Raw genomic sequence first — 25,401 nt, forward strand, 5'->3', positions numbered from 1 at the left:
TCATCAATCACGTTGGCCGGGCTTCTTACCATGTAAATCCGCATTTTGACGAGTTGTTTTCTTTCTAAATAGAGAGAGGGCTGAATGAAGAATAAACAAAAGTAGACGATGAAACAATAGTGAAATATACGGAGAATTTCTTAATTATTTATAACGCTAAATCTCAACTATAATAAATGATGTTTATTTGTAAGGATTTAACTGAAGGGCCGAAGACGATGGGATACAAAGCCAAACCCGTTTTATGTGCTCCTTCAATTTAACCCTTTTCTTGATTTGTACTAAAGAGCTCACTAGGACCAACAACCATGACTAGTGATCGTCCTTGACATTGTGTATATGTGCCATTCCATTATAGGGCGTGCTCAGAAGCAAGCTCGCTCGTTCTCTCGCTCGCTCATAGCTTTTGCTTAAAGCTCTAATGTCCACGTTGTAGACGACGTCAGCCTCCTCGTGATGCTACCGGACCCAAACCCCTCTTCCGGGGTGTTTTTCTCTTCCATTCTCCAAGTCGCCTCTCAGTCCATCATTGATTGAATTAAGTCTCTTCAAGTGAAACGTTATTACTAATCATATTGGTTGGGTTTTTTCAAGTAGATATGCATTTTGACAAGTTGCTTTCTTTCTTATAAAAAAAAAGAATAAATAAAGAAAAAAAGTAGCCAGTAAAAATCACCAAAAATCACCTACCTTGAACCTTTTTCTGTGACACCAAAAATCACAAGCTCGCATTTATGGGACACATTTAACCTCCGTCAAAATGAGAACCGATAAAAATTTATCTACATGGACATTATAAAAACAAATGGTGTTGACATGACGCTCAAGTAGCTTAAGTTAAATATAAACGACGTTTTTTTGGCTGAAAAATCATTAAACAGAATCTTGACGGAGGGTAAATATGTCACTAGGTACAAGTTTGGTGTTAAATGTGTTATAGTAGGCCTAATTTGAGGTTTTTTATATCACAAAAAAAAATTTCAAGGTAAATGTGTCAAAGTAAGCATAGTTTCATTTTTTTTTTGTGACCTTTGCCCTAAAACAAAATGGAAAGAGGTAATTTTGAGGATCGTCCAAGCATCCTTAGCATCAAGTCGCCCATAATCATGCTCTTTTTAAAAAAAAAAAAAAAGAGGGGCAGGAGAGGAAAACGGGTGATGAGCAAGGAAAATGAAGTAAATTGTCGAATTTGCCTTAAAAGAAGCACGAGGTTGCCCTATTTTAAATGTATATCAAAGGAAGAAATATATATTACAACTGTTAATGGGATATGTTCACTGAAAGTCATAAAACTTGTCTCCAAAGTGTAATTGAATCCTAAAATTACACCATCAATTTGTCTAACAAAAAATACTGATGTGACATATTTAAATCAATCTTTCTCTCCTACGTGGCATTTATTATTATTTAAATTAGATTAAAAAAGTAAAGAAACCTAAAATTTTATTTAAAAAAACAATAATGGATAAAAAAGTAGGCCTCGCCGGTAGGGCACTGCCGTCGCCACCCATCGTCAGAGGGGCGAGCAACCTTCACCAGTCGATTGCCGGCCCGAGGTGAGGGTGGCCAGGTAAGGGCCGGCGAGGCTCGCCCATATCTGGGCAACGCCTCGCCGACCCTTGCAAGGGGCCAGCGTGGCTCGCCCAGACCTAGGTGTCGTCCGCCCTCGCCAGGGTCAATGAGGCTCGCCAGACTCGAGCGAGACCTCACTGGCCCTACACAAGGGCCGGCGATGTTGATAGCCGGATTCGCCCAAATTTGGGTGAGCCTCTCTTAGGCCTATAGAGGGTCGCTGGCAAGTGCCGGTCGCTCTCACCCACGATCGGCGAAGAGAGATGGGCGGCAATGGCAGCGGCAGCGCCCAACGTCGAGGACTCTCCCCTTTCTTTTTTTTCTTTTTTTTCATTGTTGTTTTTGTAAATAAAAATTTAGCTTTAATTTAAATAAGATTTGAATGAGAAAATAATAATAAATGCCACGTTGGAGAGTGAAATTGATTTAAATATGCCACGTCAGCATTTTCGTTAAACAATTTGACGATGTTAACTTTAGAACTCGATTGAATCAATTTGACAAGTTTTAGGACTTGAAGTTTTAGGTCTCAATTGTACTTTGGTGACAAGTTTTAGGAATTCTAGTGAACATAACTCACTATTAATTATAAAGTAGGTTCATATCACGATAAATCTCAAACTGGTATACTTGTGATAAATTTACCAAAAACTAATTTTTTTACCACTAATATCCCAAATAAATTTATCCTTCATTAAATTGGATTAATATCACAAAAAATCATAAATTAGTAAACACGTAATAAATAGATGGATAAAACTCTAAACTGGTATAACGGTTAACTGTCACGTGTCATTCAACTCAGTAATTTTATGATAAAATCTAATGAAAATTAATAGAGGATAAATTTATCATAAGTGTATCAATTTGAGATTTTTTGGTAATTAAAAATTTAATTTGAAATAAATTTGTGATAGATGTATGAGTTTGAGTTTTATGTGGTATTAACCTCCAATACAAAGAAGTAAAAATCATAAATAAGATCCATAGGCTCGAAACCCCGGTCTATGTGCTCTTGACTGTCGTCCCCTTCCCTGCTGCATCGTTTCAATTGCAGGGCGTGCGCAAGCTCGCTCGTTCGCTCGCTCATGGCGTCCGCTCCTTCCAAGCTCTACGCAGGTTCCTCTCTACTTCGGCACTGATGACACCTCCCCGCTAATACCCATCTGCTTTCGTCCCCAAAGTTCGGATTTTCCCTCCCATTTCTTTTACTTCTCTTCCCCCTTCATTCTTGACGATTCTTGCTGCTGCTTCGTGTCCATGGTTGCAGACGACGTCAGCCTCCTCGTGGTGCTGCTGGACACAAACCCTTTCTTCTGGAGCGCTTCCTCTCTCCCGTTCTCCAAGTTCATCTCTCACGTAGCCCCCACTGCTCCTCGTTCCCTCCTCTCCTTCTCTGGGACTCTTGATTTTGCTGAATTGCAACACTCTGTTTTCTCTTTTGGAGCTTAGCCACCGTTTCTTTTCTTGTTATTCGTTTTCGGGAAAATTTATGTAGGTGATTTCGTTCTTGAATTCGGTTCTGCTGCTCAATCAGCTGAACCAAATCGTGGTGATAGCCACGGGGCACAACTGCTGCGACTACCTTTATGATTCTTCCTCTCCGGTGAACCGGTCGTCGGGGACGGGGAAATTGTCGGCTCTGTCCGTTGATCTTCTGGAGAAATTGGAGGAATTCGTGATTCGGGATGAGAAGTTGTTGAAGAAAGAGCCCGAAGGCTTGATACCCTCTTCGCTGTTATCCGGGTCGCTGTCGATGGCGCTTTGCTGTATCCTTGGTGTATATGATTGCTTGAGAGTTGTGGGTAGTGTGATCCTTAATGTTCTGGAAATGAAATGAGTGTTATCTTTTGTAGCACTAAAAGGTTGAAATTCTTTTTGAAAGCTGCAATTGGCAGAAAATTGGTACTTCTTCATGTTGATGTTGTTTTTTATAGGGACTGTGGTCCGCTTTCGGATCATTCGTAAATTAGCAGATTGTTTGATTAATAATGTGAAATTTGAGAGGCAAGGTGTAATATTTATGCAACTTGTGGAAAATGTGTTTGATTTGATTTGACTGTCAGACATTCAGAGAGTTTTTCGTTCAGGACTGCTACATCCGCATCCTCGAGTAAGTATTATACATCCTGAATTGACTATCATCTACAATGCACCATTGAATTAATAAGTGGATTGTGAGGATTCATCATAGCGAGATCCTAAAAACTCACGTTTTCATGCACTAAGTTCCTGTTGTTGGTCCATCTTAGGCAGAATGTCTAAGGCAATATAAGTATTGCACCTAAAAGTAAGTTGCTTTTGATAGCTTAGGAGTTTATATTTCGTTTAGAGGTTGCAGATATTGCAGTTATATAAATCTACTAACTCTTCTTAGGCTTATATGACAGAAAAGTTCGTTTATTTCCACATAAGCAATAAAAATGAACAGCGGCCAAAAGTTTTCTGGAGATTTTTGCTGATGCTGCCACAGTCAGATTGTTGAGAGGTCCAGTTGTGATTGTAGATTTAAGTCTTGAATTTTCAAATGGCTAGTACCTGAACTAATTCAAAAGATGCTGATATCTATTATATGTGGGGTACCCACTTGATACCCAATATTTTGTTAACTCGTCCTTGTTTTGTTAGAAATGGACTAGTATGTCATGAATTCCTAATGTTAAAATATAAATAACCAAAGGGAAGTACAGTGCTTTTACTGAGGTGATATTGGATTTGGTTGGTCAATTCCTTTTCTGTTCTATTGTGCAATTTATTGCATTTTATGACATTAGGAAAGTTACAATGGAAGTACTGGTAATAGTAACCAAGCCTTCTGAGTATCTAAATTTTGTGGTATAATTTGAAAGACCCTATGATGATGACATAGGTTTGAGAAGGCTTTCCTTTGAAAGATAAGTACAATCAAAAGGATCTTGTTTTTGTTCTACTCATATGCATTATCACCGTAATGGTAGATGGGGAGTAATTGTTTAGTTGCAAATAGTTGACTAATTCTTCACAAAAAGAAGACAAATGATTCAAATATAGTTGTTCCTTCATCCTATCACTATGATTTCCCATCATTGTGGTGCTCAACATTAGAGTGAGCATCTGCTGATTTTGAGTCTGTACAATGTTCTGATGTCTGTTTTTCTAACTTGCAACTTGGGACCTCGCTATATTTAGAGGCTCACTTGTTGAACACAATGGTCATGGATTATTGGAGAGGATCATGCATCAAGTGGATATATTGATATACCTTTCTTGTATATTTTGAATGCAAATACTTATAATGCAGCAATGGTACTGAGGTATAGGATTTCTCCCTTGGAACATTGAAAGGAAAATCTTTGGACATCACATTTTGTATTGTTTTTCCTTTCCACACCTGTCATCTAGTGGCTTCTCGTTTTTTACCAGGTTTATTTCACGATAATGTCTTTCACATATAAAGTTTTCCAGGAGCACTCATTTAATAGTGATTTCTTTCTGCTTTTTTGGTGCAGATTTTATGCTTGCATGGATCTCAGGATGGGCCTGAACAGTCAGTGCTCAATTTGCTTTTCCCTTTTGTTGTTGTGTATCTTTGCTGTAGACAAATTATTTATAGACCTTCTCTTCCTTTCAGATATGTTGCCATCATGAATGCAATATTCTCTGCACAGCGATCGATGGTATGTATTTAGTTATCTTCAATCTTCTGCAAAATAACTAACTGATGACTAATCTAATCTTCACCAACGGAGACAAATAAACTACATTGGGGCAGTATTGTTATTTCTTGCCACACGTCACTCTACTTTGCAAATGCCAATTATTGCTACCGAACTGTTGATTGGGCCCTTTTGCAAATAACAGCCTTTAAATGGCAGATCTTAGGTTTGAGATCATGACCCTGATATTTTCTTCAATATTATCTTCAACTGTAGAAATTTTATTTTTGTGCGGACAACTTATATATTGGGTAGTTCTTGAACCTAATTTTGAAGCTTTGTAGTATTAGAGGTACAGCCCTTTTTGCTGACAATTGTTTGCCTTCTAACTTGCCTCTGCATGGTGTCAATGTCATTTTTAGTTTTCGGTATGCAAGCTGCTCTGGTTGTAAAGTGGGTATGATCTCAGGAAACTCTGTTTCTGCAGGTCCCCATTGATTCCTGTTTCATTGGAGCTCAAAATTCTGCCTTTCTCCAGCAGGTACTTCCTCTTTTCTTTTTCTTTTTAACTTTTGGGAAAAGAATCCTGGATCCTTTTCTTCTCAGTTTAGCATTTTTAACTTTGTGGTCAAAGAGTATTATATTGTATGTTTCGTTGATGTTGAGTTTTGCTTGCACTACCTGTTGTTGATGTTGGTATCACTTGATCAGGCTTCCTATATTACTGGTGGCGTATATCTGAAGCCACAACTATTGGATGGAACATTTCAGTATCTATCGGTATGAGATAAGCATATTTCTTGTCAAGGAAGCAACTTCTGGTTGTTAGTTTGGGGTATTCTTTTTGCTGTGGAACTTAAGTTGGCTGTAAAGATTTGTAATAGTTGACCTGAAGCAACTTGTTGGAAGGGGAAAAAGTTTCAACGAAGCACATGTACTTTTATGGATCCATCTATCTTGCTCGCCCTTGCATGCGATCAAATTTTCCTTGTTTTCTTGGTTTTCTGTGCTCATATAGATATTTCAGGTTAAAACTAATCTCTAATGAAGTTATAAGCTACACACCTTTATATGGTATTCCTGTGTTTAATTTACTTTAGAGTTGATTTAGCTCTGCTGACTGGCACACAATGAACTTGTAAATATGTACCTTTTTTATGTCCAGTGGGAAATTTAAGGCTTTTACTTTGTTCTTGCTAATCAGCGAAAAATTTCGTGTTAAAACAGGACCTGAATCAAGATAAGATGTTTTAAGTAACTGATGTTTTTCTTTTTTGGTTGACAAATGATTTATCTGTTAGTCTTTTGTTTCCTTACTGATGCTCAATGCGAGGCCAATTCTGAGACATTATGTTTTTCATGCTGTAGTGGGAGTATTAGATTTTTCTACCAATCTGGTGCTGACTATACTATTGAGTGTTTTAAGTTATTCGAGCACCCTGTTGTATTTAAACAGTGGATCCTGGCTTCAACTGTTCTTTTCTTCATGTTCAAGATTGAAAATGTTACGTGTGTGGCTTCACAAGATTGATCACCCATGCCAAAGACTAAGAAGTTCATTGAGTTGGAGATACATCTGTCCCCTATCTTTTTCTTTTTTTCTATTCAATCTCCTTCCTGTTCTTTATTAGGTAGAGACCAGAGAGGCTTAAGAAATTTTAAAGATTAGGTAACATCCCTGTAGTATTTAATCTTGGTGACCCAAAAAAAGTTAAGCATGAGCCATTTGTCAAAAAAGGTTCCACAGGTTGAGAAAGCAATGATCAAACCTAAAGTGGAAAAAGAACGAAACCCTAATATTTCAGTAGTGAACACATTCTCTCAATCTCTGAAAGGGAGAAAAATCTTTGATGCACATAACATTAGCATGCCTTTTTTATTCCAATATTATGGTATTTTGTTGGTAGCTATGTACTTGATCAACAGGCTTCCATCCTTGCATTAATGCAATCATACTGGATCTTGCAGACAGTTTTTGCCACTGATTTGCATTCTCGTCGATTCTTGCAATTGCCCAAGTCCGTTGGTGTTGATTTTCGCGCATCGTACGTCGGCTTTCCCTGGCTTTGTTTCCTCCATCTGCTGCATCTTTGTTGCCTACCTTTGTATTTTTATCTAATTTTTTTCCTCCTGTTTCTGCCACAAAAGTATATGTTAAATAACTCGTGTTTAACTCTCTCATTGACACAAACAGAGATGTGGGGATTGGATTTTTTCTTTTGTTGATCATTCTTCCACTGTGTTTGGTTAAAAAGGACAAAAAAACATAGATAAAACATATTAAACTTCCAGTTTGTTTGTTTTGATTTCCTCTTGGTGGAAGGTGGACGGAGGAAGGAATTGATTTCTCTGAGGATGTGCCACATCTTTTAAATGGGTTTGCAAGAGTTAAAGGCCTTAGCTTCAGTAATTTGATCTACATATAATTAAAGAAAGGAAAAGATTCTATGGGTTTTTTTCTTCTTACTTTCTCTTGACCAATATGAGTTCATGTTCTGCTGGAACTTTCTGTGAGAATGAACAGAACGGACCTCATCTTGCTAGTTTATGTGTGTCTGAATAAGAGTGACCTTGGTGGCGCCAGCTACTTCTACTGCATTTGTCATTTGTCTAATTATGGTTCCTCGGAAAAACTCCTATGCTTCACAGTGAGCATCAGGCTTATTAGTTTGATCTCTGGGTTCTTGAGAAAGAAAAATATTCTCAGCTAAATTACATGTTCATGTGTACTCAATGCAATCCCCTAACCTGTGATAAACAGCTTGCAAACTTCTATGTTTTAGAAATCTCTGATGTACCCGTCTTTTCAGAGGGATGAACAAATTTTTGCTGTAGACCTCTTATTTTTGGTGTCTCAGTGAATCTAAAGGAACTTTAAAATGTGCAGGTGCTTTTGCCATAAAAAAACTATTGACATGGGCTACATCTGTTCTGTATGTTTGTCTATATTCTGTAAGCACCACAAGAAATGTTCAACCTGTGGGTAAGTGATTTTGATCTCTCAATTGCATTTTCATGATAATTTTTCCTGTTTCTTAAACTATAGCTCTCTGTTTCTGTTTCTCTGGTATGTTTAATGACCAAAATGGATAAGGGCGTGCCTAGATAAACTTGTCGTTTATACATTTTGTTTGATTTAAAATTCTGTGACAAGATGCACTTTGAATTTTTTAACCCAAAACATCCAAAAACTTTCTCTATACATCAATATTAACACGTAAATTCACATAAATTTTTCATAATTTTTTGATATGTGGATAATATTTGAGATAGCAGCTATAACCAATTACTTGCTCATGGTAGTGTAAAGACTCAGATTGACCATTTGCTGAGTGTGATGGCCCCATTGTCCTCCCATAAGAGGCAAATAGATTAGGACATGGTGTGTTCTTTCCTGCGCTCGCAAAAGTTGATGAACATTTCTCATAGTTTGGCTTTGCAGTTTGGCTTTTATGGTCAATTTACTAGAGCTTTTTTTTTTGCAGATCTGTTTTTGGTCAGCCCCAATCAGATGCGGCCTCAGAACCTAACAAGAAAAGAAAGGCTGGAGATGCATAAGCTCCACAGCTTCTATGTTTGTGGTTTCATCGATGAAGTCTCTGTTTGGTGAGAATCCTCTAATTCATGATCATAAACTTGCCACGGTTAACCCACACACACTGTTCGTTGCTATGGAATGAAAGTAGTACGCACGCGTGCGCACACCAATCAGGCATTTGAAATGTTGGGTACTGGTTTCCGACACTTGACTAGGACTAGGACATACAATTGGTGACCTGACTAGAATGCATGTACAAGGTTTAAAAATGTTACTCTTGCTTTGATGGTATAAGAACTTCGACAGGTAAGCTAAATTTTTGTCACACCAGCTTACAAATCTTTGATTTTGCTCAGTGCAATTAGGCTCGTATCTGCATGTGAAGGCTGCAATGTGAGCTTCAACTGCAGTGACATGCCTGGCAATTAGGGAACTCCCAAACCTGTTATGCGGAGCAACGACTAATTTTAGTGAATGGAGGATTTTTTTTTGCCCCTCTTGAGTCTTTCTCGCCGAACTGGTGTTGTAGCAATGGAGGTTTTCTAGTCCCTTCCCTTGAGTTTTTCTTGGGGAACAAAATTTTTGTATACTATATCATGTTAATCCTAAGGGTTGCGATTATTTATGTCCTATGTTATTCAGCTCTGAACGCTTGAGAATTGAGATCAGATAAAAAAATTCTTCATGTGGATTTCTCTCTGAAAATGATCGATTTCGCATGTTCTTTTGGAATAGCTACCTGTGTGAAAATGTTATTGGTATTCATATGGAGAATTCAAGTCACATGTATCTTTCACACGCTACTTCTTTCTTAGGTGATATCGGGATCGAGAGTGCCTAACGACATGACCGTCTCTGTGTACCATCATGAACCTAGAGCATGGGAGCCATATATCATCGCACCGAGGCCGGCCTCTTTCTTGAGGTGCTGCATCTCGGGCGTGAGTACATATCCTTGTGTGTAGTAGCAACAGAATGTAGCCGCTGTAGCTGGTTATCTCAACTTCTTTCGCATCAAAAATCAAATAAAACGACAGGAATCGGTCGATGCAACTCGAAAGTAAAAGCCTTGAGTACAAAATAGGTCTTATTTTAGGCTTATGTTGCTCTTTGGAATTTGTCTTTTGTATGAGATAGCTCTTGGAGATAAAATTTTCCATGTCACTTTATCCTCCATCCATTATCCTAATAATTTGTTCCTTGAGCATCTTTTGCCCTCCTTTCCAGTACCTTGTCCTCTAAGGACCGAATGAATTCTAACCAAAGAAGAAAAGATTCAGCAATAAGGATTAACGGCAAAGGCAAGTACTAAAACCAAAGAGGGCGAAGTGACTATCTGTGTAATCCGAGTGACACACTGTTGCTTATATATATAATATTATATTTTTGTATGAAAGTTACCAAGAAAATTTCCTAAGTTGAAAAAAGAAAAGATGAGTTAAAAAGTTGTAGTCCCTAAGACTCCGGTTGAGTCAGTCCCTCTACTTTCAATCTTGTCAAAGTTGGTCCCTGTGCATTTGTATTCAGTAGAAGGGCTTCTGATTGAGTTCTTGACATGCAAGTGCTGCCTAATTTAACAAGAGGAACTTTTGGTATTGCTGAAGGAATTCACACGCTTCAGCAGCAGCAGCAATAATAATAATAATAATAACAATAATAATGATGATGATAAAAAAGATATTCACCACAACCCATCTAGTCTATAGTCTGTACAGAGCATTAATTCTGCGAAACATAAAAAAAATTCTTATAAATATTTCTTGAACCGACAGACAAATGAGCAATATGATTAAAATGTGTTGCCGAATTGTTCACATATGGTGCCCATGTGACCCATCAGGAAAACTTTTTTTTTTTAAAGTTTGTACCCAGATCCATTTCGACTCCACAGGAGGGACAATGAACGACAGAAATGTTCAATTTCGCCATACAGATACTGATCGCCTTTGAGTCAACCGGTGCAAAGATAAAGCTTTAGAGAGGAAAAAGATAGAGAAGACACGTATGGGCTTCTTGAACAAGAATTAGATTGACCGTAGATGAATGTACAGCTTAATAGCTATATTCAGATTCACATATCGAGCAGAAAAAAAAACATTCAAAGACTTAAGAATTGGGTGAGAGACCCTAGCAGCAGCTGAGCTGGAGAGCTTCGTCCAGCTCCCTTTCCAATGGCGGGGGAGGAGACGGAGGAGGAGAAGCCCCGCGAGACGTGCGTGCGTTCTCCATCGTCTTTTCCTTTGGTGCTCTGGTTCTCATGGAGTGATGTTCTTGCAAGAACCGTTTCATTGTTGCTGAGAACTTCACTTGGAGTGGTGATGAAGTTTGAGATGATGATGATGGTGAAGTGGTTCTCTCTTGGTAGGGCAGTATCAGCATTGCAGCAGTAGGTGCCATGTTTTGATGGAGAAGAAAGCACATACACAGGAGAGAGAGAGAGAGAGAGAGAGAGAGAGAGAGAGAGAGAGAGAGAGATTTGTGGCTACAAAAAGAACATATTTTGGGAGAGAATGCGGTGTGGGGGGGTCTGGTGGAAACAGGATGAAAGCCTAGAACTGTGGGCGTTTTCATGTCTTGTAGTGCATGGGAGAAACTGATGGGTTAGTGGTGATGAATATCAGGATTAGGGCTAAAGCATAAAACTGTGGGCGTTTTCATGACTACTTATGCATGGGAGAACATGATGGGTCAGTCATGATTAATATCGAGATTAGGGTAAAACCTCTCAGGTTACGTTTGGTTCGAGATTAGGGTAAAACCTTTCAGGTTGTGTTTGGTAGTCTGAATATTTAACTAAGATAGGATTGTAGAGGATCAAGATGTGAAATCCGGGGATTACCTTATATTCTATAATTATTTAGAGAATTGCAGTAAAAAAGTGAGATACTTTCATATCCCATCTTGTCCATTATTTAGTAAGAACTGCATGTAAATGAACCCGAAAATACACAAAAAAATATGATAAGAATTTGTCATAATTCACTGCTAAAGAAATTACAAATGCACAAACAAAGAGAGCCATCGACAATCAGTCATTGATTATTGCATGATCTAAACCTTAAACAGCAAAGGAGCTCATTATAACATTCAAAAGTCATAGGTTCAACCATGACAAAAAAATATAAACAGGCTACAGTGACATCAACGAGATAGATCAGCTAGTGAATGCCAATTCTAGCGAGAGAGAAGAAGAATGATCAATCACATTCGCGATCCTGAAAAGTATAATGCTTCGATTATTTCGCTGCTTTCGTGAAACTTCAATGTGAAACAAAGAACTACAGAGGAGAAGGAACTTCGACTCTCTCCAAAGAAGTTACGGAGGAGTCATGAATCTTCAACATAAAGCTACAGATAAAAAAGAGAGGGTATGGTTTTTATAGAAATCTTCTCGCCCCTCATTCTTTGAGAATTAGAAAGATCCTTTTTGAGTTTGAATTTATTCATTTAATGTCTAGGTTCTTCTACTTTATTTTTATTACTTATTTTTTAACTATTTTTACTCTCTCTTTTTATCGTTTTTAATTCCCTTCCATCATTCCTTAATCAAAATTTTATAAATAATGAACTATACTAATATACCTAAAATATGCATATATATAAAGAAATTTATCTTATCATGTGTTTGGTTTCTGTTCAAAACATGATAAGGTCGGATATAAGAGGGACATAGCGCGAATAAAAAATATCCTGTGTGGGGGCTAGGTGGTTTCTGATCTTATCTCTCTTATATCCAGCCTTATTCTATCCTGCCTTTTATCCTGATTATCAAGCGTGGCCATAGGTTTGTGCATGTGTTGTCCATCATATGATTGAACTCTAACCCAGGTTGGTCTAGGAACAAATGGTTATTATCTCATTAGTGTCTCTTTCAAGTTTACCATCAACTCCAGTGACAACCAGAGATATTGGCCAAGCATGTTTCATCGTGAGGTCCACCCAGTCAGCTGTTCCAATGCCTTGTTGACTTAACAACAAACACAAGCCATCGAGGCACTATTTGTCTACGAAAAATAAACGATTTCTATAAATTATCGCTTGTATCATTTAAAATAATTAATCGATAAAAAATATTTTCATTTTCAATAATAATTTACATATAAACATCTTCGTGAAAGACAAAAATACTTTCTGTCCATTCAATCTTGTAAGCGATATAAATAATTATTTGTAGAAAAAAGTTTTCCAAATCATATAATTTTCGCGAAGCAAACAGAGCCTAACAAAACAGTACTCAATAGCCAAACGATTATATTCGTTTTTCCCTAAACTCTAATTAAGGTTTCTGCTGGAGGCTGGGATGGAGTACTGACAAGACCAAAGTAGTCTCGGAATCAACTAGATGCAGAACACTCGCCACTGGGAAAGTCATAATTCTGCAAGAGAAGATTCGCCCATGTAGATAAGGAAAGAAGTTGACCAACTTTGTGTTGACTTTGAGAACTATCAATCTATATTGCCAGATAATATATATACACATGATCTCGTTTACACAGCAGAAGCCTTCCAAACTATTCACTTTGCTTTTCTCTGTTTCTTCTTTTGTTACAACCACGGATTTAGCCAAACCCGAGGAGGACATCCGAGAACGGATGTGAGTAGTGTTATGCACAGGAAGGAAGCGTACGCTCAATGACCTTGGTTCCAGTGGAAAGAAGCTGGATGTTTCGCGGTCACGTGATGGATTCCGTCGCTTCTGTTGTAGTCTTCTCTTCAAGCAAGGGCGTCGTGCTCGACTCGTGGGTCGCACTGGTATCCGGCTCGGTTTCCTCATCGAATCTATCGACACTGGGCAGAAAAGTTCCTGCGATTTTAAGCAACTGCATCAGTTGTGATTGTTCTAGGTGAACAGGGGCGGCACACAGAAGGATCATAGTAGGATCTAGGCCTAGTTAAGGATCGGCTGTAAATGCCGAACCCGAGCCAACCGTTGGGTCCCACTCGGCAGCATGACCCATCCAAAAATCTTTCCCAGGTTGTTGTGAATTTTATACACCAATGCCGAGCTTCTCTACCTGTCTCTTTCCACAACCGTGCAGAACTACCATTCCATTTGACGTTTGACAGTGATATCCAAATTGTCCATATAATGCCTAGGTAAAGCAGACTTTTGGTCCTTTTAACTTATACTTCTATTTTTCAGTATCGTCCTCCAACTTTTCTTTTCTGCAGTTGAGTCCTCTTAACGCGGCTTGTGCAATCTGACCTTCCCTCATTGGTCATCATATCCTCAACCAAATGGTTATGCAGCCATGTCTCATGTGAAATCACTTAAAATGGAAAAGAAAATTTTATAATTAAGTCTAAGTTTGTCTCCCTAACTTATAGTGTTTTCAAAATTTGTCCTCCGAATTATTCATCTAGTTCAGTCAAGTCTTCTAAAATTGCCACAATTTTCTCAATCTGATCTTCACAAAGAAGTTAGGGAGCCCATTTAACAAGGGAAAGATAAACTTGGTGACACTTGGCGGAATGGATTGGACTCGACAAAAGTCGGATGAACAAATAGCCAATAGAAAATTACATTTACCATAATATTATTCTACCATATTATTCCTATAATTCAATTGAAGGAAAGCCATGCCAGCATTTTGAAAAAGGAAATAATGACATATGATCATTGAAGGATCACAATGCACGATCAAAATAAGTTAAGAGGACCAATGGTAAGAGAACGAGGTTTAAACAAAACTAAGGAACAATGCAAGTGGAAAGGATCAAACTTTCTTTTTTGTCCTATCCCTATCATTTCTTCTGCTAACTAATTGGTCCCAGTGCCCAGAGCCCTCTAACTAAGAGTGTTTTTCACTTTTTATATTTTCATTTTCTTCTGCCTTTCCAATGAAATCATCTTTGGAATAGATACATGCAGAAACTGCGTCAAGAGAATATATATAATTTCAAGTATAATCAAATCCTTACCAATGAACCAAAAGCCAGCCGCGGGAAACAAGATTGCCGTCAGAATGAGAGCAGTCTCCCTCCAATTATTGACATAGTCCTGCACGATCTCTCAGTTAGTTCCAACTTGTAAGTAGCACTGTTAATAGTCTTTTAGGATAAATAAAGCAGATAAGAGGCACATCCTCTGATATGTGGACTGTTATCCCTTTTGATGCTAGATTGGAAATTTTTGTCATGCCTATCCAAAATTTTCCAGTCGCAAGCAAGGTACAGATTAGCCATAAAGAAAGAGGCAGCTCAAATTATAGTCAGCCAATTTTTTATTGCAAACTCATCCGTCTAATACGTTTTTAAAGATATTTGTTCCTTAACATGATCGATACTCCCGGATCTGCTGCCTAGCCAAAGATTTATTAGTTATAAAATCCTTTGCCACCTATACTTTACCTTAAAACTGGTAATTTATTTAAGTTTTACCAGTTCATCCAGGAATATCCTCTAAATTTAATCTCAAAAGTGGTAATCTATGTCCAAAGTAAACCTAATTTTATTTGGTTTCAAGAACAAAATGTGTTTAACATGTGATTTCAGAAATGTTAAAGACAAGATATCCAAATTTTTCACTAAGATCAGTCTCGGTCCACAAAATACCAATAATTACTTTCAGAATAAGCACAAAAAGATCACTATCTAACCTGGAGAACACCAACTAGGGGTGACGATGGCACATCTCCAAAGACATGAAGTGCAACAGTTGCAATCGCCATAGACAATGGTCTCATATTTGGCTTAACACATTGAAGATTTATATAATTTACGGGTGCCTGAAGAATAAAAGGTAGCAAGTATTTGAGTCATGTCACAACTGTTAACCAGAAAAATTTGTATCCCAATGACAGCAGGCTAAACACATATAGAGTCAAATGTAATAAAAAGAGATCGATTCCTGTCTTTGGCCTTTAACTCCAACATATTTGATTTTTACGTTTCAAAAATTCATATCCAACAAAAACTGCAGATATTTCCTGGCCTCAGAAACTTTCATCTTTTACTTGTAAAACTATCTTGCAGTTTGAAGAAAGACAGTAACAAGATAAAAGAGCAATACATTAAATAAATTGTAACATTCTGCAGAAATAAAGTGGCAAATATATGGTTGTCTAAGCAACAATTATTTGAGGAGATACAATCGGTGGGTCAATGATGGGGAAGCTAATGTTAGTAAGTAGACATTGTATGCCTAATACTGATGTTTGACGACGATTAATTGTAATAATTTCCACATGGAAAAAGAGAAAACTGGAAAATGTAGAATACAAAGCTGAAAAATAAATGACTTCCAGATTTTGCTTCGTTTCAGGGATCCAAGAAATCAATCTTTTATTTCTCAACATATACACTTTTTATCTAGGGCAATTCCAAATGAATAAGTTGAAGGAGACTTCAGTATTATATTAAACAACTATCCACCAGAAGCAAAATTAAATGGAGAAATAGTATGTTGACTGGTGATAAGATATAGTACCTGCGTAGCAAACACCAGTAGCTCACCAACAGCAAAAAAAGCCAGAAAAGGGTACATGCTCTTGAAGCAAAAGGCAGAGAAGCAAAATATTGCCCCGAGGAATGTTGCTACCGAAAGAAGCTGTAGGAGACATTGAAAAAGAAGTTTAAATGCAGATAATAGGTTGCACGTTACGCTAATAGTAAAAAGAGCTCCACATTTTAACTTCCACCTCTCCTTGGTTACTAGTCTACTACTCCTGTTGCAGCATGATATGCTGAAAAACATTGCATCTTCATTCTGTTCTTTCACAAAGAGCGCATTACTACATCGGAGACAATTTCAACTTTTGTCCATCGGTCTGTCTAATTTACAAGCTCCTCCAGAATATAAATTACATTCCCTCAACACTAGCACCATTTCTAAGTATCAATTAAATTAAAGCAAAGGAGCCGTAGGAGTAATTTTAATTTTTTCCACGCTCAAACCTTTCTTGATTACAAATTTTTATTTTTATCTTTTTAAAGTACTCACATGTCCATCAGAATATTATCACCTCATTTAAGCTTATTTTGTTAGTGATGGAGCAGTCGACATTCCATGCCATAAAGGATTGATGCCCTCATTCCTGTCCTATAAAAATCAATATTAAACAGATCCTTGAAGTGTCCAAGTAAACAACTGCTTCTCTTTGACAAATCCAGAAAAAGCAAAATGGGAGAAAATGCATCAATTAAAAAAATGAACACCTATACTCAGACAGATAAGACAAAATTAATCTGAAAGATCAAGAGCATCCACTACCTTGAACGCATTTGTGATTGTGGAAGAGATAAAATCAAGGATATAACCTCCCGCAAGAGTTCCTACTATTCCACAGACAATTGTAATCCCTCCAAATATCAGGTCTGCATCAGTCTGCAAAGATGTGGAATCTATAAGATAACATCTACAAAATGCAGCCTACCTAAGTTTAGGTGGAGAAATTCAATAAAATCCTTGCTCAGCTTCTTAGCAAAGCCATGCAGGATTTCTGCTGCATAACTAAATACAAGACTGGTGTATAAACAGGACGCCAGAAGAAGAGAAAAAATCATCAAGTATAAGAATGTACCATATTGTAAATATTGTAACCAGCCTTGGGTCCCCAATATGAGTATGCACCAAGGACAAAGTTGTATGCTATGGAACCTGAAGCAGCCAGATGCAATGTAAACTGTTACTGGAAGAGATACAGCTAAGAAGCAGAATCATGAAGAAGCAGAACTGTATCCACATATGACTATTGTATTGATAACTCATCCATGAGCCACCAGAAACTAAGGCAATAATTCTTAAGTCTAACATGACATGAGAAGTTAAATCAGAACACAAGAAGAACTGGACAAAGACATTTAGTAAATAGATCGTATCAGTTAGACCCAAAATAGATCCGTGTAAACCATTTAATATAAGGTCGTGCTAAATATTCCCAGAACACGAACGAGTTTAAGCATTATTCATATTTGGTATTAGTTCTATCTCATAAATCTACTATTATATTTAAGTAATCTCCTATCTTCCAGGTTCTTGTATTTCTAAAAAAAACAAAGGAGAAAAGGAAGTGAAGTTAACAAATTTGTTGACTTTTCCCCAAATTTTTTTTTTATATATTTGTCTTATTATTCACAACTATCTCACAGCATAGGATCTTAGAAAATAAAATTGTCCAAAGAATGCTCCAGAGGCTTCCAAGCCTTACCATGAGTAAAAGGCAACAGATAGATCAAATAGCTCCATTAATTGGATTACATGAATGAATTTCGGTTGCAGAGACACAATTGGGTTACATGATAATTGGATCTGTCTTATCTATTTTATATACGGGGATATATTTGGCTTGAGGGTTTTGACACAATTAATGATACTAGCGATGTTCAAATTGACTCGCTTAGAAGCATATCCTCAGTTGGTATGACATGAAAAGTTGAACATGAACCATCAAAATGAATCGCCACTCCTATCTCAGACACCTAATGATCATGATAATAGATTCTCTTAATCATCAACCCCATATCCAGGCAAAGAAAGAAATTTAGGCAGTTGCCTCTTCATTTTGTGCAGAACCAACATAAACTAGGTAAACATACGAAGTATAATTACCTAGAGCATTCACAACATATACTTTATTGCTCAATAGAACTCTAGTATCTTTAGCGAATCTTGACAAATGATCCCAATAATTGGAGCCAATCAACCTGCATCAAAAAAGAATCATGATATGAAAATTAGAATTTGACATGAACTTCACCGATGCTACTCCATATTAGTTCATATGAAACTTATATCATCAGTATCCAGTTTGAAGCTTCTGTACTATGATAAAAAACAGGATACATCACTTCCATTGGCCCAACAATCATACGGAAGCATGTACAGACAGCAAGTGCCCCGTGATGCATCACGTCAATTCATACAGCATCTATTTAAGTGAGATTAAGTGGCAATTTGACAGTTTGAGTGTCCCTTATGCTTCCAAAATGCCGCGGTGACCTAGGGGTAAAATGCTGCAGCAATGCAAATTACAAATCTATATAGCCGTTATTTGGTATCCGTAAATCCAAACTCCTGTAAATATGCCTTCGATAAGTGAAATATTCCTAGTTTTAATAAACTAATAGACCAGGCAACAATCCAAAACTACAGTTTTATTCTATTGACATGAGATCTAGTACAACTTCACTATACCAATTATTCTCAATCTAAGGATACTTGCAGTACCTGGATGATATACTTGAGCATTTGCCATTGCACTCATCCTTCATGGATATCTTGCCATCTTTGACCTCCACATCTGCATTCAACAACTAATAAGAAGACTGACAGAATGAATTCCCATTTGGAACTGAATCCTCTGCTACATCACTAATCGAGTACCAAGAGATATTTGCTCTGAAGAAGGAGCACAATACAATTATGGAAAATTAGGACAATCCAACAAGAGTAGAATGGAAGTAGATAAACATTACTTGGAGTCACAACAGCGGTTGCACTTTAAAGTGAGATAAAAATGTTATATGTAGTGACTTAAGCCTTTGTATCTAGTCACAAGTTCAAATCATTTAAAACGTGAGAAAATTAAACAATATATATATATATAACCTCAGCAGACTATCCCCACGCTAACCACCCACCCCAATTCCGACGGAATATGCAAAGTGAGGGAGAGAACAAACATGTGGATTGGTGCTCACGACAGCAAACAATCATACTGAATTAATCTATCTTGCCATTGCTCTATGAGATATCAGTTGACATAATTAACAGACAACACATACAGCCATATATCTCCAAAAAGTTAATCATAACAGGGAGAACCTTCAGTTTCACAAGAAGGCTTCTCTATGTCTGATGGTGCTTCTTTTGATTGAATAGGAGCAAAGCCTGTATTTAAAAAGTTTTAGATTATATATAGCATAAGTAGTTGGCAATACGAGAATAGAATTCATATGGAACACATGCCTTTCAATTGCAAAGGTTTCATGACAAAACCAAGGATGGCGAATGGAAACATCAGAATTGCTTCCCCCCAGAATGCATAACGCCAATTCAAATTACTACCAACCTATGGAATCATAAGAAAAAGGACAGTTACGAGATGAGGATGACAAATAATATCAAGTTAGGATATATGTCAAAGAGACTTTAGGGCCAAGGTTTCTATTTTTTGTGGTTATCTAGCAACCTGTTGTACATATGGAGGTTTCCTAATCATTTATGATGTGCCCAGCTGAAATTTGGCATAAACAATAAGTTGACTCTGTTAAATGTAAAAGAACAAGAGAGAAATATCAGAATCGATGGTTGAGCTTTACTATAAGCCCCTGTAAACACCTACGCTAGTAAACACAACGACTTCTTAGCAGCCTCATGATAGACAGCAGAAGGTGCAACTGTCACATACTGAGATTTCTTAATACCTTAATTATGACATCAGAAGATTATGAAATATAAACTTACTAGTCCACCATAAACATATCCCATTGCATAGCCAGTTGGTATGCACATGTAAAATATTGCTAACCAAGCCGATTTCTGCAATAAAGACAGGGTATCACCAGAAAAGTATAGTATTGCACAATGCAGCGGCAAACATAAAACAGAAGGGTCATTAAGTAGGTCATTCATAACAGAGAATATGAAAATGGAGTAGGTTAGTAAAATAAATTGAACAAAGGGGATTCAATACCAAAAACTACAGGATTGTCATCCTTTAGATAAAACTTAAAGTCAGTATGAGAAATTATAAGTTTCAGTCAGACCATTAAAAAAGTGCTGGACAATCCACACAGACAATATCTGCGATCATGACAACTACTTGACGTTCCACAACAATGCAGTAACTTTTTAGACGACTGCAAATAGTCGTTACATTCTAATTGGTTATTCCAAATAGTGGCTGAAAGGAATCAGCAAATGTTGGTATTTTGAGTGACTACATTCAACAAGTTGGAGATCTCTAGAAACTAAAGAAAACATATTTTAGCACCAGTCTGCAACTAGCAACTTTTCTGGAACTCCAACAGGATAAAGTCTCAACTATTAGACAAACCTTCGCGATTAATTGAGACGTGTACACAAAAAGGAAAATTGAGTTAACAAAACAAGTCATCTTGCTTTATAATTGCTCCCTCCCCACCTACTAAATATTATCAATCTGCAGAAAGGGACCAGTACACTCTTTGTGGCAACCACAATTAGTAACATACTCTTGACCAATCAGCAGATATTCCTGGATACTCAGAATAAACAGACAACAGTAGCCTCATCAACAAAACTTAAAACTAGAATCCTCTACTGTTAAATGAAAGTGGTAACACCTATTTCCCACAGTTAAGATGTCAATTTGATACAGAGGCTTATATGCCAGACAGAGATCTCACAAGGCATACAAACCTGAGCTTAGAATGAAGTGAGAAAAAAAGAAATAAGGTAAAACTGACTAAAGTAAGGAACTCCATAAATTATTTGACAGCTCCAATATAAACACCTTCACAAGTGGAAAAAAAAAATGAACGAAAACATCCATTTATGAAGGTCGAAAAAGGGACATCGTGGACAGGTAACCAACTTAGAAGTCACAAGAACTAATTATCTTCTAATGTTAGCCGCACAACTGAATTAAAATACTGGCAATATTTGAACATAGCACAGTACAAATAGTAGAGACAAAACCTGAGCAGCCGGGGCATTATCATCAATGAAAGGGGCTGCAAGACTGATAAATGAAGCTTCACCAACACCAACAAGCCTAACCAACAACATGATCACTAGTAAAGATAACCATATGGACACAAGCACTGCCATGAGCTATTATGAAATAATCCAAAGAGTCAGCATCATAAAAGCAAGGAGAAAATGTAAAGCATTTACATGCGGCAGACGGTAATGGACCAAAAATTAAATGAGAAGCCGCAACCGATCACCGCAAAAGTCCATACTGAAAGTCCGAACCCAATGAGCCTAAATGGGTTAAAGCTGCAAAAGAAAAGGTACATAAGAATGGTTTAGAGAAAATGGAATCATCATGACAACTCAAAACTTGTATGTTCAAATGATTACAACAAAGACATTAATGCAAAAGAACAGACTCAAGTTTCATTGCTCAATCAAATCCAGGAAGATTATGACGTAGCATAGGGCACAAAAATCCTTTTCTTTTTGAAAATAATCCCACATGACAAATTTTATTTATCCCAAAATGAATTTCACAAACTTATGGATGCTCTGCTAAATTTACTGTCCTAAGCATTCAGAGAATAAATCAATTGCTTTGCTCGAAATGTAGTTGCAGCTCACACTTTGGAATATTAAAGAGCTACTATTTCTAACAGGGCAACCTACAACTTCGCCTAAAGCAAGAAATAGTAATTTAAAAAAGTAAGCATTGCAGAAGATGCACAAGAGAGGAAACCTTGGGCAAATTACAATGTTAGTCTATATTCTTCTGAAAAGACATTTTGAACTACCACTTTCCCCTTCAAGTTCCCTTAACTTTTCTCTATGCCGTGTGATTTATCCGATGTATTGCTTTATCATTGACGCTCTATTTAGTCTAAGAATTACATCAATTTACCACGTGATGTAGTTTTACTTTAACCCACTACTTTCATGCTTTCCCGATGACCAAAACTATAGCAGAAGTTTATTACCTCTTCGCTAATGTTGCAAATACAGGAGAAGAAATGAGAAGTCCAACCATGAATGCAGATGATAGAACTCCATCTTCAAAATTACTTAAGTCGAAGTCACCCCTGCATACGAAAAGGAACTTGAGCATTCTCAATGCAAAAAACAGAAAAAGAAAACCACACATAGCAACGGGCGAAAAATTTATACTGCTTCATGAAGCCACATGGACAATGTTGACAGATAAATGAGTAGACAGAATTACAGCAGCGAGTTCTCTGGGGATCCGTGATATAAGTTTCCCCTTTTTGTGTAACAAAGAATACAAAAAGGGGAAACTCGCACATATACATGCATATACAGAGCATTACATGCTATCATTCACTGGGATAAATCTAGCCAAAATAGACATCTGAAAATTTGAGGAAAATGTACCAAACACAAGTGTCAACCAAAATGAGAAAGCAAGATATCAATTCTTTGAAATTGCTGGAGATGTTTGACCAAAAAAAAAAAATTGCTGGAGATGAACCAACTAAATGAAGGAAATGATATCTTATATCAGGAGCAATATATTTTTCGGCACTCGTGTGTGAAAAGAAAGCTTCTGACAGCCTTACTGTATTCCACTACCGGAAGTGCATGTGCCACTTTCTGTGCACGTTCTGCTGCTTCCATTAACACCGTTGCTTGCTATGGTTCCACGGTCAATGTAGGTGAGCATGTTAATTATGCAGAACATGGTAAGCAATCTGCAAATTCATATAGGGAAGATTTTTAGCAAGTAGTTGTTTCAACAACATAACATTAATCACTTTGAGAAATACATATTTTCCTTCTACGTCCACTGTTTGTCCTCCTGCACCTATCAGTGATCGGGCATCATATATGTAATTAGGAACAGCTATATTAACTTGCTTTGCCTCCACCTAGTCATAGTCCTCAAATTGGCTATCCAGAGCTTTGCTACGGGCATTTTTTCAGCATCCAGATTATCTATGATAAAGCCTCAAAGTTTAAACTCTAGAAATCAATACACGGTTTTCTAAATGAGCAGTCTTCTCCAAATGAAACATCTTCGGGCAATGCAAGCCCTGCCACTTCAGAGGATACTTGGAGTATGATGCACTTTTTTATGTATCTCAAATATGTACTTCTTTTAGGAAAAAGAGCAGACAAGCAAACTAAACGAGCGAGATACTACAGAGAAACTACAGCTGTTTTATTTTAAAGCTTCGGAATTCGCCTGCAGAAAGCAACAAGGTTTCAACAGACTAGCCGAGGTCGCGACTTTGCAGAACCAGCCATCACACACAATCACCACAGCATGCCCGCTAGAACTCGGCTTCTACCAAAGAACACGGTACACGAAAAAATCACCACAGCGTGATGATTCTCCACCCTCGCCGTCTCCCCCAACACCCCGCGAGACCCTCAAACTCTCGAAGCCACGGCTAATCCGGCCATGCTCACCCCCCCGCCCCCCCACAGAGCAACAGAACCAGAACGAAGGACCAGAATTCCGCCGGCAAGTTCGCATCTCTTTTCCTTACGGATTCAGCCTCGGGGTCATCTCGAGGCCCCTAAGGTTCCAATTCCAAACTACTTCCCCCAGACCCCCCAGGCAACGCACTACGCGCGGCGAACACGCAACCCGAAGTTCCGATCCAGCAATCCGCAATAAACAGCTACCGAAAGAGCCACGGAAACAAAAGGGAGGAGCGATCAGGAATCGGGGAGTACATTTTCGGCGAGAACCACGAAGGGTTCGGGGCAGCGAGCGAGACTGATGAAACCCCCGCCATGCCTCCCTCTCCCTCTCCCTCCCTCTCTCTCTCTCTCTCTCTCTCTCTCTGTCTCTCTCTCTCTCTCTGTCTAGACCTCGAGCGAGGTTGTTCGTTTGTTCGTTCCCTGCCGCAGAGCTCAAGGAGCTGATCGGCGGCGGCTGCGGCGGCTGCTGCTACCGGAACTTTCGAGCTCCCTCCTCGGCTGAGAATTCCGATGGAGAAGATGCGACTGAGAAGTCGTCGGCGGTTTGGCGTCCTGCAATGGTGGAATGGTAGTTGACGGAGGGAGGAAGAGGAGGCAGGAAGGAAACGTAGGCAGGGAGGGACCAACCAAGAAGCAAGGAAAGAAAAGAAAAGAATTGTGACGTCATCAAAAAACGAATGAATAAAATAAATGAAAGTTGGAGGAAATGAGTATATCGAATATTCCCTCCACGGGGCTGGCCGTTATCCTCAGATTCTGGTTGCCTCTTTCGGGTTCAAAAATGCTAGAGGATTTGTCGTCACGTTTTAGGGGGAAAATTTAAAATAAAAGCTTGAAGTGCACTTACTTCTTTAAATACGTATTTAAAGTAAATCTTATTTCAAATGAGGTTTCGAAGTATCATTATTTTTTCAAAGAAATGGCATGACCTTATTTTCTTCCTTTTATTTTCTATTTTTATTTTCCTTTTTTTTTTCTTTTTTTTTCCCCTCTGTCGCCGAATGGCCGGCGAGGGCTGGCTAGGGCCCCGGCGACCCTCGCCAGCCACTGGGCGAGGGCTCGGTCGATCGCCGGCGATAGTCGCCCTAGGCGCTCGCCGGCCGTAGGCGAGGGCCACGAGCCTCACCAGCTACTGGCCGAGCCCTCGCCCAGTGGCTGGCGAGGGTCGCCAGGCCCTCGTCGGCCGGCAATGGAGGAAAAAAGAAAGAAATGGTAAAAATGAAAATGGGAAAGAAGAAAAGAAAAAAGGAAAATAAAAAGAATAGCACTTCAGGTCCTTATTTGACACAAAATCCACTTCAAGCCCTTATTTTGAGGATACTTCAGGCCTTTATTTGGAATTTTCCCCGTTATACGCACCCACATACATGTTTGATCGTAGAAAAGAGGGATCCTACCATTTCTATAAAAAGCAAATAGAGCAGAATGCTTGATCGTAAATTGTAATTATCCGCACATCGGCACTAATTTTAAATATCCGCGCACGCGGAGGCAAGTCTAGCGGCAGTTGCAGCCCTACTCGCGACGGCCCGTTCGTCCACTCGGCGGAGGTGAAGTGCATTTCCAGCTGCCCTTTTTTTTGGCAACCT

At 38.3% G+C, this 25,401-nt stretch overlaps 2 protein-coding genes and 1 long non-coding RNA gene across 4 annotated transcripts; 1 reads left to right on the forward strand and 2 right to left on the reverse strand.

Moving 5' to 3' along the window:
• Positions 1 to 2,544: 2,544 nt before the first annotated feature.
• On the forward strand, positions 2,545 to 9,632 carry LOC115684333 (general transcription and DNA repair factor IIH subunit TFB4). Of its 2 annotated transcripts, none has more exons than XM_056303487.1 (12): positions 2,545 to 2,691; positions 2,843 to 2,931; positions 3,071 to 3,341; positions 3,639 to 3,685; positions 5,061 to 5,098; positions 5,183 to 5,228; positions 5,695 to 5,748; positions 5,919 to 5,987; positions 7,176 to 7,252; positions 8,095 to 8,190; positions 8,693 to 8,813; positions 9,561 to 9,632. In XM_056303487.1, exons 1-11 carry the CDS (start codon positions 2,661 to 2,663, stop codon positions 8,763 to 8,765), a joined length of 891 nt encoding a protein of 296 aa, XP_056159462.1. In that variant the 5' UTR covers positions 2,545 to 2,660; the 3' UTR covers positions 8,766 to 8,813; positions 9,561 to 9,632. The 2 variants fall into 2 exon arrangements, with proteins under 2 accessions (XP_056159462.1, XP_030464932.2); XM_030609072.2 differs by lacking the exon at positions 9,561 to 9,632 and adding an exon at positions 9,102 to 9,377.
• A 157-nt stretch (positions 9,633 to 9,789) lies between these two features.
• LOC130135105 (uncharacterized) lies at positions 9,790 to 11,590 on the reverse strand. The gene is made up of 2 exons (XR_008814595.1): positions 10,872 to 11,590; positions 9,790 to 10,001 (listed from the first exon to the last, which is right to left on the reverse strand). It is a non-coding gene; the product is annotated as an uncharacterized LOC130135105 (long non-coding RNA).
• Positions 11,591 to 13,119: 1,529 nt separating this feature from the next.
• On the reverse strand, positions 13,120 to 24,383 carry LOC115684337 (probable sphingolipid transporter spinster homolog 2). The gene is made up of 17 exons (XM_056303461.1): positions 24,203 to 24,383; positions 24,065 to 24,156; positions 22,942 to 23,073; positions 22,345 to 22,446; positions 21,566 to 21,670; positions 21,368 to 21,443; positions 20,153 to 20,227; positions 19,655 to 19,757; positions 19,511 to 19,576; positions 18,914 to 18,986; positions 18,296 to 18,390; positions 17,268 to 17,344; positions 16,958 to 17,071; positions 16,175 to 16,294; positions 15,345 to 15,473; positions 14,668 to 14,746; positions 13,120 to 13,549 (listed from the first exon to the last, which is right to left on the reverse strand). The coding sequence occupies exons 2-17, from the start codon at positions 24,124 to 24,126 to the stop codon at positions 13,419 to 13,421; spliced, it is 1,539 nt and encodes a 512-aa protein (XP_056159436.1). The 5' UTR covers positions 24,127 to 24,156; positions 24,203 to 24,383; the 3' UTR covers positions 13,120 to 13,418.
• Positions 24,384 to 25,401: the final 1,018 nt, after the last annotated feature.

The sequence above is a fragment of the Syzygium oleosum genome, unplaced genomic scaffold (genome assembly GCF_021117445.2).
Source record: "Syzygium oleosum isolate NSW1041296 unplaced genomic scaffold, Sole_v2.1 Sole_v2.27, whole genome shotgun sequence".
NCBI classification, from domain to species: domain Eukaryota; kingdom Viridiplantae; phylum Streptophyta; class Magnoliopsida; order Myrtales; family Myrtaceae; genus Syzygium; species Syzygium oleosum.